This window comes from Varroa destructor, unplaced genomic scaffold, assembly GCF_002443255.2.
Source record: "Varroa destructor unplaced genomic scaffold, Vdes_3.0 BEIS01000005.1, whole genome shotgun sequence".
In the NCBI taxonomy this organism is placed as follows: domain Eukaryota; kingdom Metazoa; phylum Arthropoda; class Arachnida; order Mesostigmata; family Varroidae; genus Varroa; species Varroa destructor.
Genome location: NW_019211458.1, coordinates 32,077,660 through 32,091,499, shown reverse-complemented (window position 1 = coordinate 32,091,499; position 13,840 = coordinate 32,077,660). Strand labels below are relative to the sequence as shown.

At 39.8% G+C, this 13,840-nt stretch overlaps 1 protein-coding gene across 17 annotated transcripts in view; it reads left to right on the top strand.

Moving 5' to 3' along the window:
- LOC111251071 (cardioacceleratory peptide receptor-like) overlaps positions 1-13,840 on the top strand; it is a 164,171-nt gene that overhangs the window by 125,223 nt on the left and 25,108 nt on the right. For all 17 annotated transcript variants that reach the window (XR_015328168.1, XR_015328170.1, XR_015328169.1 and 14 more), the window contains 5 exons: positions 1,581-1,674; positions 7,578-7,717; positions 8,232-8,397; positions 8,722-8,865; positions 13,438-13,624. Coding sequence is in view for 13 of the 17 variants with exons in the window: in XM_086989872.1 (XP_086845998.1) it covers positions 1,581-1,674; positions 7,578-7,717; positions 8,232-8,397; positions 8,722-8,865; positions 13,438-13,624 (731 nt within the window). In the remaining 4 variants the exon portion in view is untranslated. The remainder of the gene's footprint in view (positions 1-1,580; positions 1,675-7,577; positions 7,718-8,231; positions 8,398-8,721; positions 8,866-13,437; positions 13,625-13,840) is intronic.

Here is a 13,840-nt window from a genome sequence, read left to right as displayed (position 1 = left end):
ATTACGATCAAAAAATAGATGCGGAAATTGAGCGAAGGCTTTAACGATATCAGCCAATTTCATATTTGGCAACTCATCGAAACCTACCACAGAATTTGTGTGGCCTTAAATAGCTAGGCCTGAAAAATCGTTTGGTTTTTACATAAGCAATGAAGAGTTTTGTTTAAGGCTTCAAATATATATTTGTTAGGAGTATTTTTTTTTTTTGGTTGATTAGGCGGTTTCATATGTACAACGATATCGATTAGTAATAGATATGTTTGTTTTGCGCTAAGACATCAATGCGGTGTGGCGTCGACTATTACGAAACATTAGGAGGACGAATAGAATATTCGCAGCTAATCTTGTTTTTATTTTCTACTTTCACGTCCACGTATCATTTTTTTAATAACAAGGCTATGTAAAAAACTTTCGTACAAGAAAATAAACGAATGCCTTTCTGCACCGTTCGGCTCCTATTGCAAACGAGTTCGTTTGGCTAGTCGGACCTAAACGATACAATGGAACACAAGCTTAAAGTAGTTTCCTCTATAAAAATGCATCACACTGCGCGAGTAAGCGCTGACCGACCAATGTCAACCTTCTCATGGCAAACAATAGCGTAAACAGTTTTTATCATGTCGACGGCAGTGGATAGACGCGATATGCGATACGACATGTTGGAGGTGTAGAATCATCGTTAAGACAAAATCCCCTAGGTCGGTGAACGTTTATGTCACCGAAGAATAATGCGAATTATATGCCACAGTATGAGATTGCAAGTGTACCCCCGGGAAAAGTAAAGTTTGCATTTAAGGTAATATCGACTTTCGTGTCGGCTCCTGCAGGCCAACGTCCTCAAAATGCGTTATCGCAAATGATGCCAATAAGTCAAAAGGCCTCTGCTTTTCTGCTAATTCTAGCTTGTAACGAGAGATTTATCTTTTAGATACAGGCTTCCGGCACATGTTTTCATTTGCTCTCGGGTCGTTGAACCTATAGTTTATTTTGCAATATCCAGGAAAGACGGGAACTAACCTCATTGGTGCTTTGAAACTGCATGAATGCTGCTTATGGCAGTCCCTGTCTTTAAAGACTGCGCTAGCCTAACACTGACTATAACAGTGTTCCAGGTCACTAGTTCATCTGTTACCGTGGCCTGAGATCTTAACACACTGTTCTACTTTCTGTCAGTTTACGAAGCAGTTTACCGGAGATCTGCGTTGAAATTAGTTCAAAGAGAGACATATAGCTCTTATTCTGATTGCGTCTGCTGTACATTATCATTAGCTGCGCGGCAAGCGCTAATTGAAATAGCTCTACGACTTGAAATTATACTCGGGATTTACATAGGAATATAGAAGACATAAAACAGCATTACTAAAAACCCAGTAATTTTCGCGTACGCGCTGACAGAGTGCACATTATTAAAACTATAGATATGTATATCCAAGAAGGGTTTTTACGCGCACGTCCCTTGTTCCGTCTTGCCATGATTAATATTAAAGGTCGCTTTTTAAACGATACAAGTGAAAGGCTGTAAGAGAAAAAAAACGAGAAAATGTTCTAATTCTCGAATATTTTACGCTTTTTCCTTGCAGGTAGTGGTTACATACAGCTCAACGTATGTCTTAGTGGCGCTTAGCATTGATCGTTACGATGCCATAACCCACCCTATGAATTTCTCAGGTGGTTGTAAGTATCCTACACAAAAAATATCTACACTACTAAACTGCATGTCATTATATGAGTACGGCTGAGGTAATTTTAGCATTATACGTAACGCCTTACTGTCGCGTGAACTCGAAGTGTTTCGAGCTTCGCCATCTCGACTGCCGTCAACTACTTCATAGAGAAAATTGTGCTGCTTCAATTTGAGCCTAGTCGTGATATGTTTCTTGCCAGAACGTTTTTGGTCGATAGCACGAGTGCGACTATATAATGAAGAAGATCTTCTGTAAACAGGTAGAATCAGGAGATCCTTACTTCATTCATTTTTCGGTTGTCCGTATGGACTACTTCAGCCGTCCAGCAGAGTTTTATGCCATTAGTCTTATTTTTGCCAAGTCTCAAATCAATGAGAATAACGCGACCAGACTGATGCACAGAATGGACTTTGGATAGTATCCTTGTTTAGCAGCTCTAGAGAAAACATGGTCTCGACTGCTCGTACAGCACCTATATGCTCAGTCTCTTCTCCAGTCCTCAACATTCAAACTCGGCCAACCTTAACTATACGGATTAGCTTCAGGAGTCCTTACCCTGTAATTGCAGGTAGCCGTCTCGCTTTCGGTGCTTACCAACGTAGCGCGACTCATAAATCACATTACCACCTTTGCCTGCAATTATAAAACATCGTAACTAGAATCGGAATCACAAGGATCGGCGGTAGTTTATGTTCGAAAGCAAGCCAGTAACTAACCAGCGGATACCTGCAATGACACTCAATGCAACAAAAAAAAGGCGAAATACCCATTTCTTCGCTAATATTTGTTACGAGAAGAAAATATATGAAAGTGTCTTCTCGATTTTCTAGAGTAAGATGCAAAACCCTGAGTATTCGTTCTCCACTCCTACTGCCTGCAACGCTTTTTTTAGTTTTGCGAGGCGGAAGCGATGCTGCAAATCTTTTTGGGATCATCAACGATAACCATTGTCGTCGATTATTTCAAGACATAACCTTCAAACGCTGGTAGTTCTCTCGGGAAGAGGATCAACGTCATTTCGTTGACGTCTTTAGTAACAAAGAACAAAAACGTCAGAGTGACTGTATACGTGAGGCTTTATCCTATTTAGACAGAGAAAGTTTGCCGACATGTTGAATTTGTCAACTAAGTTGCTTATTCTGCTTTTACGTAAAAAACACGAATTTGGCTTAGGAAGCATTGCAACGTTAATACAGATTGTTGGCCTTGAAGATCAGTTTTGTCGGCAGAGCGCTGCTGAGGGCTTTCCGAAATCCACGATCTCAAAGCAGATCTCTGAACAAACTCGACGAAAAACTCGCGCAAGCAAAGAGTCGACCAGTTCCATCTAAACTGTTTGCTATATCCATCCGAATTTTAGAATGAAAGCGGAAAATATTTTTTGCAGTGACCTGATAACTTCGTTTCGTCATAACTCTGAAAGTTGTGTGAAGAGCCTCAGAAACCGGATATAATAGTAGTTTTTTTCAGCTAGATATATATATATATATATATGTGGAATACATTTTTTCTTATTGAGTCAACATGTGAGAACACATGACAGTAAGTAGTTACAAATAGCCATTGCCAAAACTAAGTCTTGTTAGTTATTTAAAGCCCTTTACCTTATGGCACGTTGTGGAACACGCTAATATATCTAATGTTTTGATAATATCTGTTTATATCGAAATGTACGTATCTTATTATTGTTGTCATATTTATTATCTGATCTGTTAACCACTGATATTTTACACGATCAGTGCACGCCAGCTAACATGCGCGGATACAACCCCACAAAAACAGACTAAACCGTTTTATAACGAACAAGATTAACTGCAAGATTGCTTCTAATTTTCTAGCCCTCGAGTTGCTTTTAAGCTTTCATAAATGCCTTTCTTCTAGGACCGAAAAATATATCGTAGTCAAACCAAATCCGGTTCAAATCAGCTGCCTAAATGCAGTAGATACTGTTATAACCCTGTAAAGTCTTTTATTGTAGACTCCGTTCAAATATTTTCAATACCTACAAAAAAAGAAACTTAGTCAGTAGATGTTAGTGACTTCTTTCAAATTTTTGCCTCTACACGCGTGATGTTTGCCCGGTGGCGTTTCCAGCAATCAATCAATCAATCAATCAAATGTTCTAAAGCTGACGGTGAGTTCTTTGTCTAAGTACAGCAGCTGCTTTTGCTATATCAGTAAACGCTGTTAGATGATGTCGAAGCTGGAACATCCAAAAGACGTGTGAAATTGAAGCTCTCGTTAGAAAGCAAGTGTTTTAATGAGGGAAACGGATCATATCGTTGGCTATTTAGCAGATTTATGTCTATCTCATCATTTTGCTGGGAAGCGTGAAGAATAAAGACGGCATAGCAAACGAAAAGGAATAGATTATTGAAGCTTAGGTACAGCTTACCTTATTTTTTGCTTGTTCTCAGCGAAGCTATTATGAGAAATGGACGAATTGTGTAAACTCATATTTAGAATATAATACGACATAGACAACTTAGTAATGTATGCAGTGTTTGCCACTATCGAATAAATATAGTTCAAACTATAACTTGAGCCCCAAATACGGTAATAGAGATATTATGGTTCAAGTCGTTACAATAGACTAAACAATAGAATCAAAGCCTGTTAAGGTATTTTACGAAGAATACATTAGTTTGCATTGAAATCGGCAGGCCGTGCTAATTTTGCCTACCCCTTATACGGGATAAAATTAAAGCGTGTTAAGAAGCACACAGGGTCGGTCATGAAAAGTAGCCCATTTAATCAGCTTCACCTAGCGCGTCTGCTCAAGGCTTTCTCACGTACAGCAGACTCAAGCACCGATATTTGTCAAGGATACGGGCTATAGCATACGAATCAGACCAGCATCGTTCCCATGCAGGATTGCAAAGACAGTGCTTGTAATAAATTCATCTGCAAACGGGCCACTATCATTATTGTTAGATCATTAGTTGAACCTCGTCTGATTTTTCCACATAACGAGAAACTCTATTATAATAATACCGTAATTATTTATTTGTAATTATTGTTGTCGTTTCATTAATTATTAGGTTAATTTTGCACCTCCTAAGTAATGTAGTCCTCTTTTTCCTTTAGCCTTCTCTTCTTCAAACCTAACTGCGGGTTTCGAATCACGAATTTTACGTGGCAGAAAACTTGTCTGTTATAGCTATCCGGATGGTGGTCATAGCTACAATACTGACAGAAGCGATTAAGTGCTATATCTATCCTTCCAGCCGGTATTGAGGGATCAATTCACACAGAATGTTCGTGTCCCAACAGAACTGGGCTTTCCGTATGAGACGAGGTATGCCACTAATGGATGGACAGCTACAGAAAATGCCGTATAATCGACCTGACTTTCAGTTTTCAATGACATCAAAAACCAGCAGGGTATAATATTAGTTTTCCCAGTCGCAGGGTTCGGCGGCCCTTTGAGCGTAAGCGTGAGAGTTCCTATTAGCATCCCGAGGGACCCATTTTCTACCTGCACACCAAACGCTTCAGGATGTTCCGATATTTTCACTTCTCGTGTACGCTGACCTGTTAACCCTTCTGTGAGCAATCTTCATTGCATCTATACGTCCTGCCGACTGGAGTGAACAGATACTAAGACCGAATAGAAGCCAACTGAAAACAAAGATTGGCGTAAAAAGGTCCTAACACTAAACTGCTTTAACGTTACGTGATCAAACATTTGGGGTTTGAATTTGAGATTTTTTATACTATCGTGCACACCTTAGAAAATACAACGACACAAAAATGCGATGCCACGCTTTGTGGCAGAATGATAACATCGTTGCGCATGGTGATCTTCATTGTGTAACGCTTGGAACGTTAAAATAAAGCGAATGCCCAGTGCTTGAAAGAAAGATTTACCCTAGTATATGTGGAAATATTTACTTTCTTGCCTACACTAAAAATGCGTCACAATTCTTGTGGTCCTTAGGAATTGACACACATTATATAGGGGATATCACTGCATTCTGTAGTGCATGTAATAATAGTATAGAGTTGACATGATAGGATTATCGTATCATGCTCGTAGGGATTCGACAAAGCTACCCCCTCGTACGTACCTAAAGTAGCGTTATAAAAGAACATATAAAGGTCTACAAAGAAAGCACAAGAAAAGGTTATTCAAGTACGTATTGGGTTTAAGGGTTAACAATTGACCGAGGAGTCCTCCCATCAAAATGAGTCTGCAGGTAAGTAGAACATTTGCCTTTAAGTCAAGGAAAACCAGCCAGAAATCTGCCCATCGAGTAGCACCTCACTACCATGGCGACAAGCCAATGCATGCCGCTGTACGCTAGAAGATGTGTTTCGCCCTGATATACGGGTATCGCACCCTGCGAAGCAAGTGCAGGGACGCCGTTGCGCCCGTCGTTTAACGGGCCCTTGGGATTGTGTTTGCTGGGTCCCGCATCGGTGCCTACAACAGTATTGCTAAGTGCTTCAGGAGCCCAGTGGACAGATCAAGACAGTTTGAGTATCTTCGTCCCTTGTTAATTGCGTTAATCTTTGACAGGATTAACCATAACATTCCTGAGAACAAAGCTGCTTTAAAAGTTTTCACAGCGGAAAAAAGGAGAATTAACAAAGTCTCGTATTTGTCAATGAATGGACTCCTGTGACGTCTTCGACATCGCTAATTAAGACGATTATGAGGGGTGGTGATCGTTAGGATTGCCGCTGCTGTTTTTAATAAGGCAGCACAGCCATGCCGGAGAGGACGCAACAACAGTGCAAGCAGTTCTAAGTAAATGGAAAGGGCTCTACAATAGCAGAAATAAAAATCCTGCCTGCCGTATTATTAGCAGTCATAAGTATAAACAGACCTGTAATATATATATGTATGTATATACGCAGTATTCTATGCATTGGATAGTTAAACATTATGACGGATTACAGGGCTTTATATCGCCCACGTGCCGATAGATCCTACTAGAATAGAATGCGCATGACACACAAAAGAATATAAGTTCAGTATAAGTTTGGGACGTATATGGCGCTCAAATATGCATTTTGACCTATACTTGGCTATAAATTATATCTGTAGAAGTGTGCTAGTTAATATCTGAATGGCGCGTTGACTTTTTGGCCTCTGTCCTTGTGCCCTTCGAATTCCTGCCGCATCCAAGCTAATGCTAAACGGATGAATATTAGGTGTGCACTGATACACGTATGTAAGTTAGCTGTGATAGGGAAAAACAAAGGGATAAATTTCACGTGAACTTAAGAGTTAACGAACAGGCCAATAGAGACGTTATGCCGTAAATTACTCAATCTCAATCTGACATACATGCATACAGAGTACAGAGAGTGCGCGATGCAGAGTGTTCAGCGAGCTGTTACGAAAAATGGCTTACACTTATATCGAGCTCATTCGTCTATCGTTACTTACTGATAAAACTTTATATCATTCAAAATTAAAGTTAGGAATTGAACTTAAACTCAACGTGGATGATCGATTACCGCTTTCTTATCACAACGTTAAAAGCCTTTCGTATGAAAAAAGCATCTTGACACCAAAACGATTACGCTGTAAGTTTGTTTCAAAGAATCTAACTGAATATGAACGTCGAAGGTTTTTTTTTTAAAAAAGGAAGCTATGCCTAAATTAAGGTAGCCTTTGTTTTGTCCGTACAGCGATAGAAGGCTGAATGTGAGATCGATTGATGCTACAGTTCTTTATCGAACAATTATGCTGTGTAAATATGTAAACTATTTTCATGTAAAGTAATGGAAAGCTTGCATTTAGTAACGAAAGCACAAAATAAAATTAAACCATAATAAATATTAACTATATTTTAATATAACTGAAAATAGAATAGGGTTTAGTTTTCACAGTCACTGGACAAAACGATTCTCAATAGAGTTTATGTGTTTTTCTTCTAGGGAAGCGCGCCCGCTGGCTAGTAACAACGGCCTGGTTTCTAAGCTTTCTTCTTTCAACGCCAGCTTTATTCATCAACCATGAAGCAGTAGTCAAAGAGCGTAAACAATGCTGGATAGATTTATCGGCGGATCATTGGAAGGTAACAAACAAACATTTTGACGTTCTTTCACGTATCCGCCCCTTGGATTTTTGAGACCCATTTTCTATTTCTCCTTTGATCTAGTCATACGATTATTTTTATTATGTAATCTGATGTTTTTTCGAAACATAAGTTTTCTCCAACGATATTCCAGTAAAAAATTTAAGACGTTTATCATGACAGATAAACTAACTTTATTAATAATAATTACAAAAAGTTACTTTCGAAAAAAAGACGTAAGAGCAACAGACGTGCATTTCCGGTACAGCTGCTAACTTTGTTCTAGAAATTGACCTACTCTATGCAGTCACTCGTCTGCAATAATCCCCGACACATTTTAAAGTGGCCTATTTGTACGAAATAAAAATTGCTGATTAGGAAAATCCAACTGGTTCATCCTATGAAGGGCTGTGGATTTTAATAAAAGGCCTCTTCTGGGCCGTGTCAATGATTCATTCGCTGATGATAACCCCGATCTAGGTCTTCTTCTCAGGCTGTTTTGTCTTACTCGCAGCTGTATATGACGCTCGTAGCGGTTTCATTATTCTTCATCCCAACAATCATCATTGCGGCATGCTATTCCATCATTGTGTATACTATCTGGACGAAGTCCAAGGTGCTCTCATATCCTAAGAGTAGCCTCACCAGCAGCAAGGTCTCAAAGTCCAGTCTTTCCGTTGGTAAGTGCTTGCACCTGCATGTATACAGAGTCGTTTTTACCTGTAATTTAAATTCAAAGGTACACAAGCACGGTAAATCATTTTCATTATGCATTCGCAATAAACATAGATACCAGTAAATATCAAATAAACATACTATATACCATATTAGTATGTTTATTTGGTATTTACTTAAGTTATGAGCAGATCTAAATATGAAGTAAGTATCGCTGCATCCATTATGCTCGCTTGGCCAGTTAACGGAACCACTGGATGGATTTTCTCTATATAGGGCTTAACACTCCTAGTCGCTGGAAGATTTCTATCGCTCGTATGCTTTTTTAGGTGGTGTCTCAACAAAGAGTCAAAAAAGCTGCCACTCTTCAGGTGGTACGAACAGCGATACGGAAAGTAAACGTGCATCTTCCCGAGGAATCATTCCGAAAGCGAAGATTAAAACAATCAAAATGACTCTAATTATCGTATTTGGTAAGATCCTCGAGAGAATCATACATACACGCGGGTAGTAGTAATAAAAAAAAAAAAAAACATGAATTGAACGCACCGACTCGTAGTGTATTTGTCTAATAAATGACGTACTCTGACACACGTATGTCGGTCACACCATTTGAAATACGCAGCTGTTTTACACACGGGCTAAAAATCACAACAAACTCATACGCTAACGAATAACAATACGAGCTACTCTATAGGCTTTCGGTATGCTGTCCGATACATACATACATACGGTGCCCCTAGGCAGTGTTGACCAATCGCTCCTTTCAGTTGAAAACTCCGAAGTTCTGGCTTATTTAAAAGAAACTTGCTCTTACAAAATAAAAGTAATTTTTAGCCAGTTGGCTGAAAGTCAGTCCCGTAAACACAACAAACAAATATATACACTTCATAAATTTGTTCGATGTACTTACATGTGTACACTACAAGGTCGTCAGAACGCGCATATTTATAGGAAGAATGCTTCTTTCTTGTCGATTCCGTCTTGGTCAATCACAAAGTCTGTATTCCTATATAGAAACATGTATCTCTTATATTTCGGTCGATGTAGGCAGCTAAAGGGAAGTAAAGGTTATACTGAAGCTGACCGAAGTTAGACACGCATTGTATACATGATATATATATATATTCCACAGTTGTTAGGATAATGACTTTTGAGAATGGCTCGTACTTCAGTGCGATCGATATGATAGCTTCTATCGGTAGTGCATTGTTCACAAGCTATGAAATCTACTGTGAAATTTACTGTGCAGGATTGCCGGAATTAAGCACTGGCCACGTGAGAAACCTGCCTTATAACACACGTTTTGATATACACGCAGAGGGCATAGACTGGGTGGCAAATCGCGTTTTTGCGTGCCTAACCGTAAACATGCGGTCATTGCCAGTTCAAGTCTCAGCGTTGGTAAATGATTTCTATGACATGTGATGAGTATCGCGCCGCTTCATAGGTCTGTTAACGAAAATCCAGCTAATTAAAGCTACAACTTTCAATCTTTGATGCTAAAGCAAAAAAGTGATTTAGATGACCTATTTGCATGGTAAAAATAGCCAAAGGTATCCCAGGTGCGTGCATGTAAGTGAGCGTGTTTACTGTCCAACGTGTTTGACACCTTATTCAATTCACGCCGGAAAGATAGAGGGAAATTTCAATAATCAGCAGTTTCTAAAGCGATCCACCTTTAATATAAAGTTCTGTTATGTTTTAATTGACGTTTACGTGAAAAAAGTTTAAATACGTTATTCGAACTCGTGTAATGACGGATCTTTGATATCAAGGTCGGACAATGCTGTCATCGATTTACTAAAGTTTCTGATTTCTTCGCCAATCACAGTACAGTGAATATATTAGGCCGCTCACAGAACAAAGTCGTGTGCATCAGATATGGAGAGCAAAAAAAGATAGATAGGCTTGATACATGAGGCAAGGTCCATGCTCGGAAAGCTGTCTATTGTCTTAACGGTACAGCGATCGAGTCCTTTTATAGGATTAAATAAATATGACATTTAGAATTCTATCGACTTGGTACCACTGTTAAACATTCGTTTAGACAGCGGACCCTTATCAGCATCAAAATGAAACGTATCGAAATGTCCGGCTTCGACCTTTGACTAGTACAGGGCAGCCATGTTACTGCTGCATTATCGCAGAGTCTCGCTTAACCTAACGGCCAACGAGAGATGCATGGCCTCTCTTTTAACTGATCGTGGCAATAGGCCAGTATTTCTTCCCCAATGCCAATTAGTATTTTTTCACTACGACGCCGCATGCGGCTTTACTTTTTGGAAACACTGAAAGACGATCGCACATTTTAGGCCGGTGTAATGCGGGGAGGGTCCTATAACGTAGAGGATAGCGGCAATAGGTCGAGGTCGCTTTTGCAAGAGTTTCGTACAGTTACCAAGAGCGTTGGCAGAGCTCTGGGAGGACTGTCTCAAAACTCCGGTTTGCATTGAGTTTGAATGTCACGTCTTCGAAAAACGCTTACGTACTTTTTTACGGTCGAGTATTCAAGTGTTTAGGTTTGATCGGTTATTGTGGTAAAACGATGATAGTGCAGTGTTGGTTATCAACAGAAACTTAATTTTCAAACATTTCATTCGCGAATATTTACGTATACGCATACATCAGCGCTAAAATCATTGCAAGAGATGTGTTATGTTGGTTTCAGCCGAAATCATACTGGCAGTTATAAACATTTGTTAATCTAGTTACGCCGTGCACAAACCGGCCCTAGTTAAATTCGTACACTGTCTATTTCAGGAGCGGTTTCAACTCAGGACAGTGCAGGCTTTCCCAATTACCCATTACTAATAATTATCGTTGTCCACTGACAGCGAACAACGGATCAAATGAATTTGAAACGAGTATTGAATATATAGGCTTTTTTTTTTTTTTTTTTTTGGTTAGACTCGAACTAGGCTATTCTTTGGCCTTAAGGGATAGGCAGACAGACGGCGTACTTGTCCTGTCGATAGGCAAGTGGACAATTAGCAACGCCAAGACTCTAGCCAAATCATAGTTTGTCAGATCAGTGACGAATCGCGCCGCTTATTGCAGTAAAGGATACAATTGTCGGCCGTCCGCCAGGATAATGAGTAGATTATTGGACAATAAAAAGGTTTTTTTTTTTTGAAATATTCTTAATAGATCTAACATTGTATTGATTTGTTATAATCTGTTGAACACAGATCGTGCGTCAGACAGAGGACCGAAGATTAGACTTTTTCCGATAAGAACCAAGAGATCATTAGTCGGCAAACATTAACGATGTCATACACTCATGCTACTACAGGTGTAGTTTTGAAACGTTCATTGTAGCAAGATACGACGAACGTAACTGCATCTATCAAATGCTGCCTGATCTCTTCTTTCAAATGAAGTTTAATAACACATTTGTGGAGTTTTTGCTCGTTACTTTGCTTCCTCAGCTGCTTTACGAACAGAGTAAATTGTACATTAATAACAACTCGCCACTTCTGCTCCTGCCTGACCCTGTGCGATTGAACCTCAGTAAAAAATAATAATAATAATCTGAATAAGCCACCTAAGTCTCTATTCGTCACCGAAACTGACGTCGTCTGTCATGTTACTGTTGAAACAGTTGAAATAGTAAATAAGTATGACCCTCGAACGCCAACAGACAAACCAGAAAAAAGAGTAAACATGTACCGGCCCTTGCGTTTTCATTTAGCTCTGTTCCGTTAAATGCCGAAGTATGTCACCGAACCAACTCTGTAACGAAGAAAAGAAGGACTTTCCGATGACTTCTTTTTTTGCCCATCTAGTGGAATGCGTTATTGGGAAACTCGATGCATTTTTCTGACCCGTCGGACAGTCAGCGATCGGTTTAAGCCGTCGAGTACGGACATCACCATATGAAGCTTATAGATTATTTTAGGCGTCTGAGCTCTCCCTGTTTACTGGTCTGATGGACCATGCTTTTCTGAGTATGAAAAACGACTTTAGCAAAATATAGTTTGCAGTTTCTAAGTTACTGCCAATAGACTGCAGGAACTAGATATCTCCCAGAGGATGTTATTGTGCTCTCAATGAGTTAAACTTGTCTTCCGTAAAATTTCCGTAACTACGAACAATGGAGATCGCGGCGCTGACTGCGAAGATTTGTGTCATCAAGCCCATTTTCTTCTCCATAAGGAGGATTGTTTCCAAAATAAAGTTTGACTCAGTTCAGACGTTGTCGCTAGAAAAGTCTAAACTCAACAAGCGCGATATTTACTGTGAAAATCCTATGCAGGCTGGATATGATCTAGCGCGTAGTTTAATTAGCCTCTTGTCTTATAAAATGTTAATTATACGCGGACTGCACCTCCAATCTCAATTCTTCAATAGGGGCCGATGTTATTTCCATAATTGTCCATACTATGAGTATGATAATAGATCCCTAAGGTAAAACATTAGTTTGCCATGTTAATTACTTGACTGAAAGCGTTTCAGTCGAGGTCAGAGGGAAGTACTTAAAATCCACAGGCTGGTGCAAACAGTTAGACGGGTACCAAATTATAAGTTGTAAGGAGTGGCCTAACAAGCAAAGCAGCTGACTTGATAAAGGATCGTTCAGCTATGTCCTTTCAGTAAGATCGCTGTAACCCGGAGTACGTGGCACAGCAGTATCTATGATAGATCCTTAAAAGAGGATATACCTAGAAACGGGATAGACTCGTCTACAAGTCTTGCTAGCGAACAGTAATCTATGCTGATATTTTAGTGTCTTCTCTGTATGGTACGACTTAATAAACGAGACATTTAACGTCCTTTTTAGTGATCTACGTTTCTCTTTTTATGCTTTCTTCGTATCAGTTAGGCTATATGCCCTCCTACATTGATCACTACATAGCCATTTGTTACGCAACGATATTTATCATCACATTAGCAATAGTGCGAATTCGAGTATGGGGCCGTATATGTTTTCACCAGCTCAACGCTGCTCGTTTTTCTTGCTGCTATTTTGACATCGTGCTGCACTCTACTCCACCTCACAATGGTCTCCAATGTCGTCCGATGTAATTTGTTGACGCTATCAGTATTCGTGCTGTGCTGGAGTCCGTACATGATCTACGACCTGCTACAGGTCTATGGCTATGCGGTGATCGAGGACCGGAAAACAGCGACGGCAGTGGCAACATTCATGCAGTCGTTGGCACCACTTAACTCGCTCGCCAATCCAATGATCTACTGCCTTTTCTCTACACACGTCTGCAGGAATATCAGGTAAGAACGACAGCATAGCCAGAACAACAGCTGCTGGCCTGATCAGCAAATAGGCACCGTTAACTATCGAGATGTAACAATCTACATAAAGTGTTAGCGAGGGTAAATCACAGCAGAGCCTAGGCGGGCTTTACCATTCGGCTGAGACGAAATATCCAAATCCGATACATGATCTGTATCATAGCATTTGTAATTAAACGACTATTGGAAGTTCAA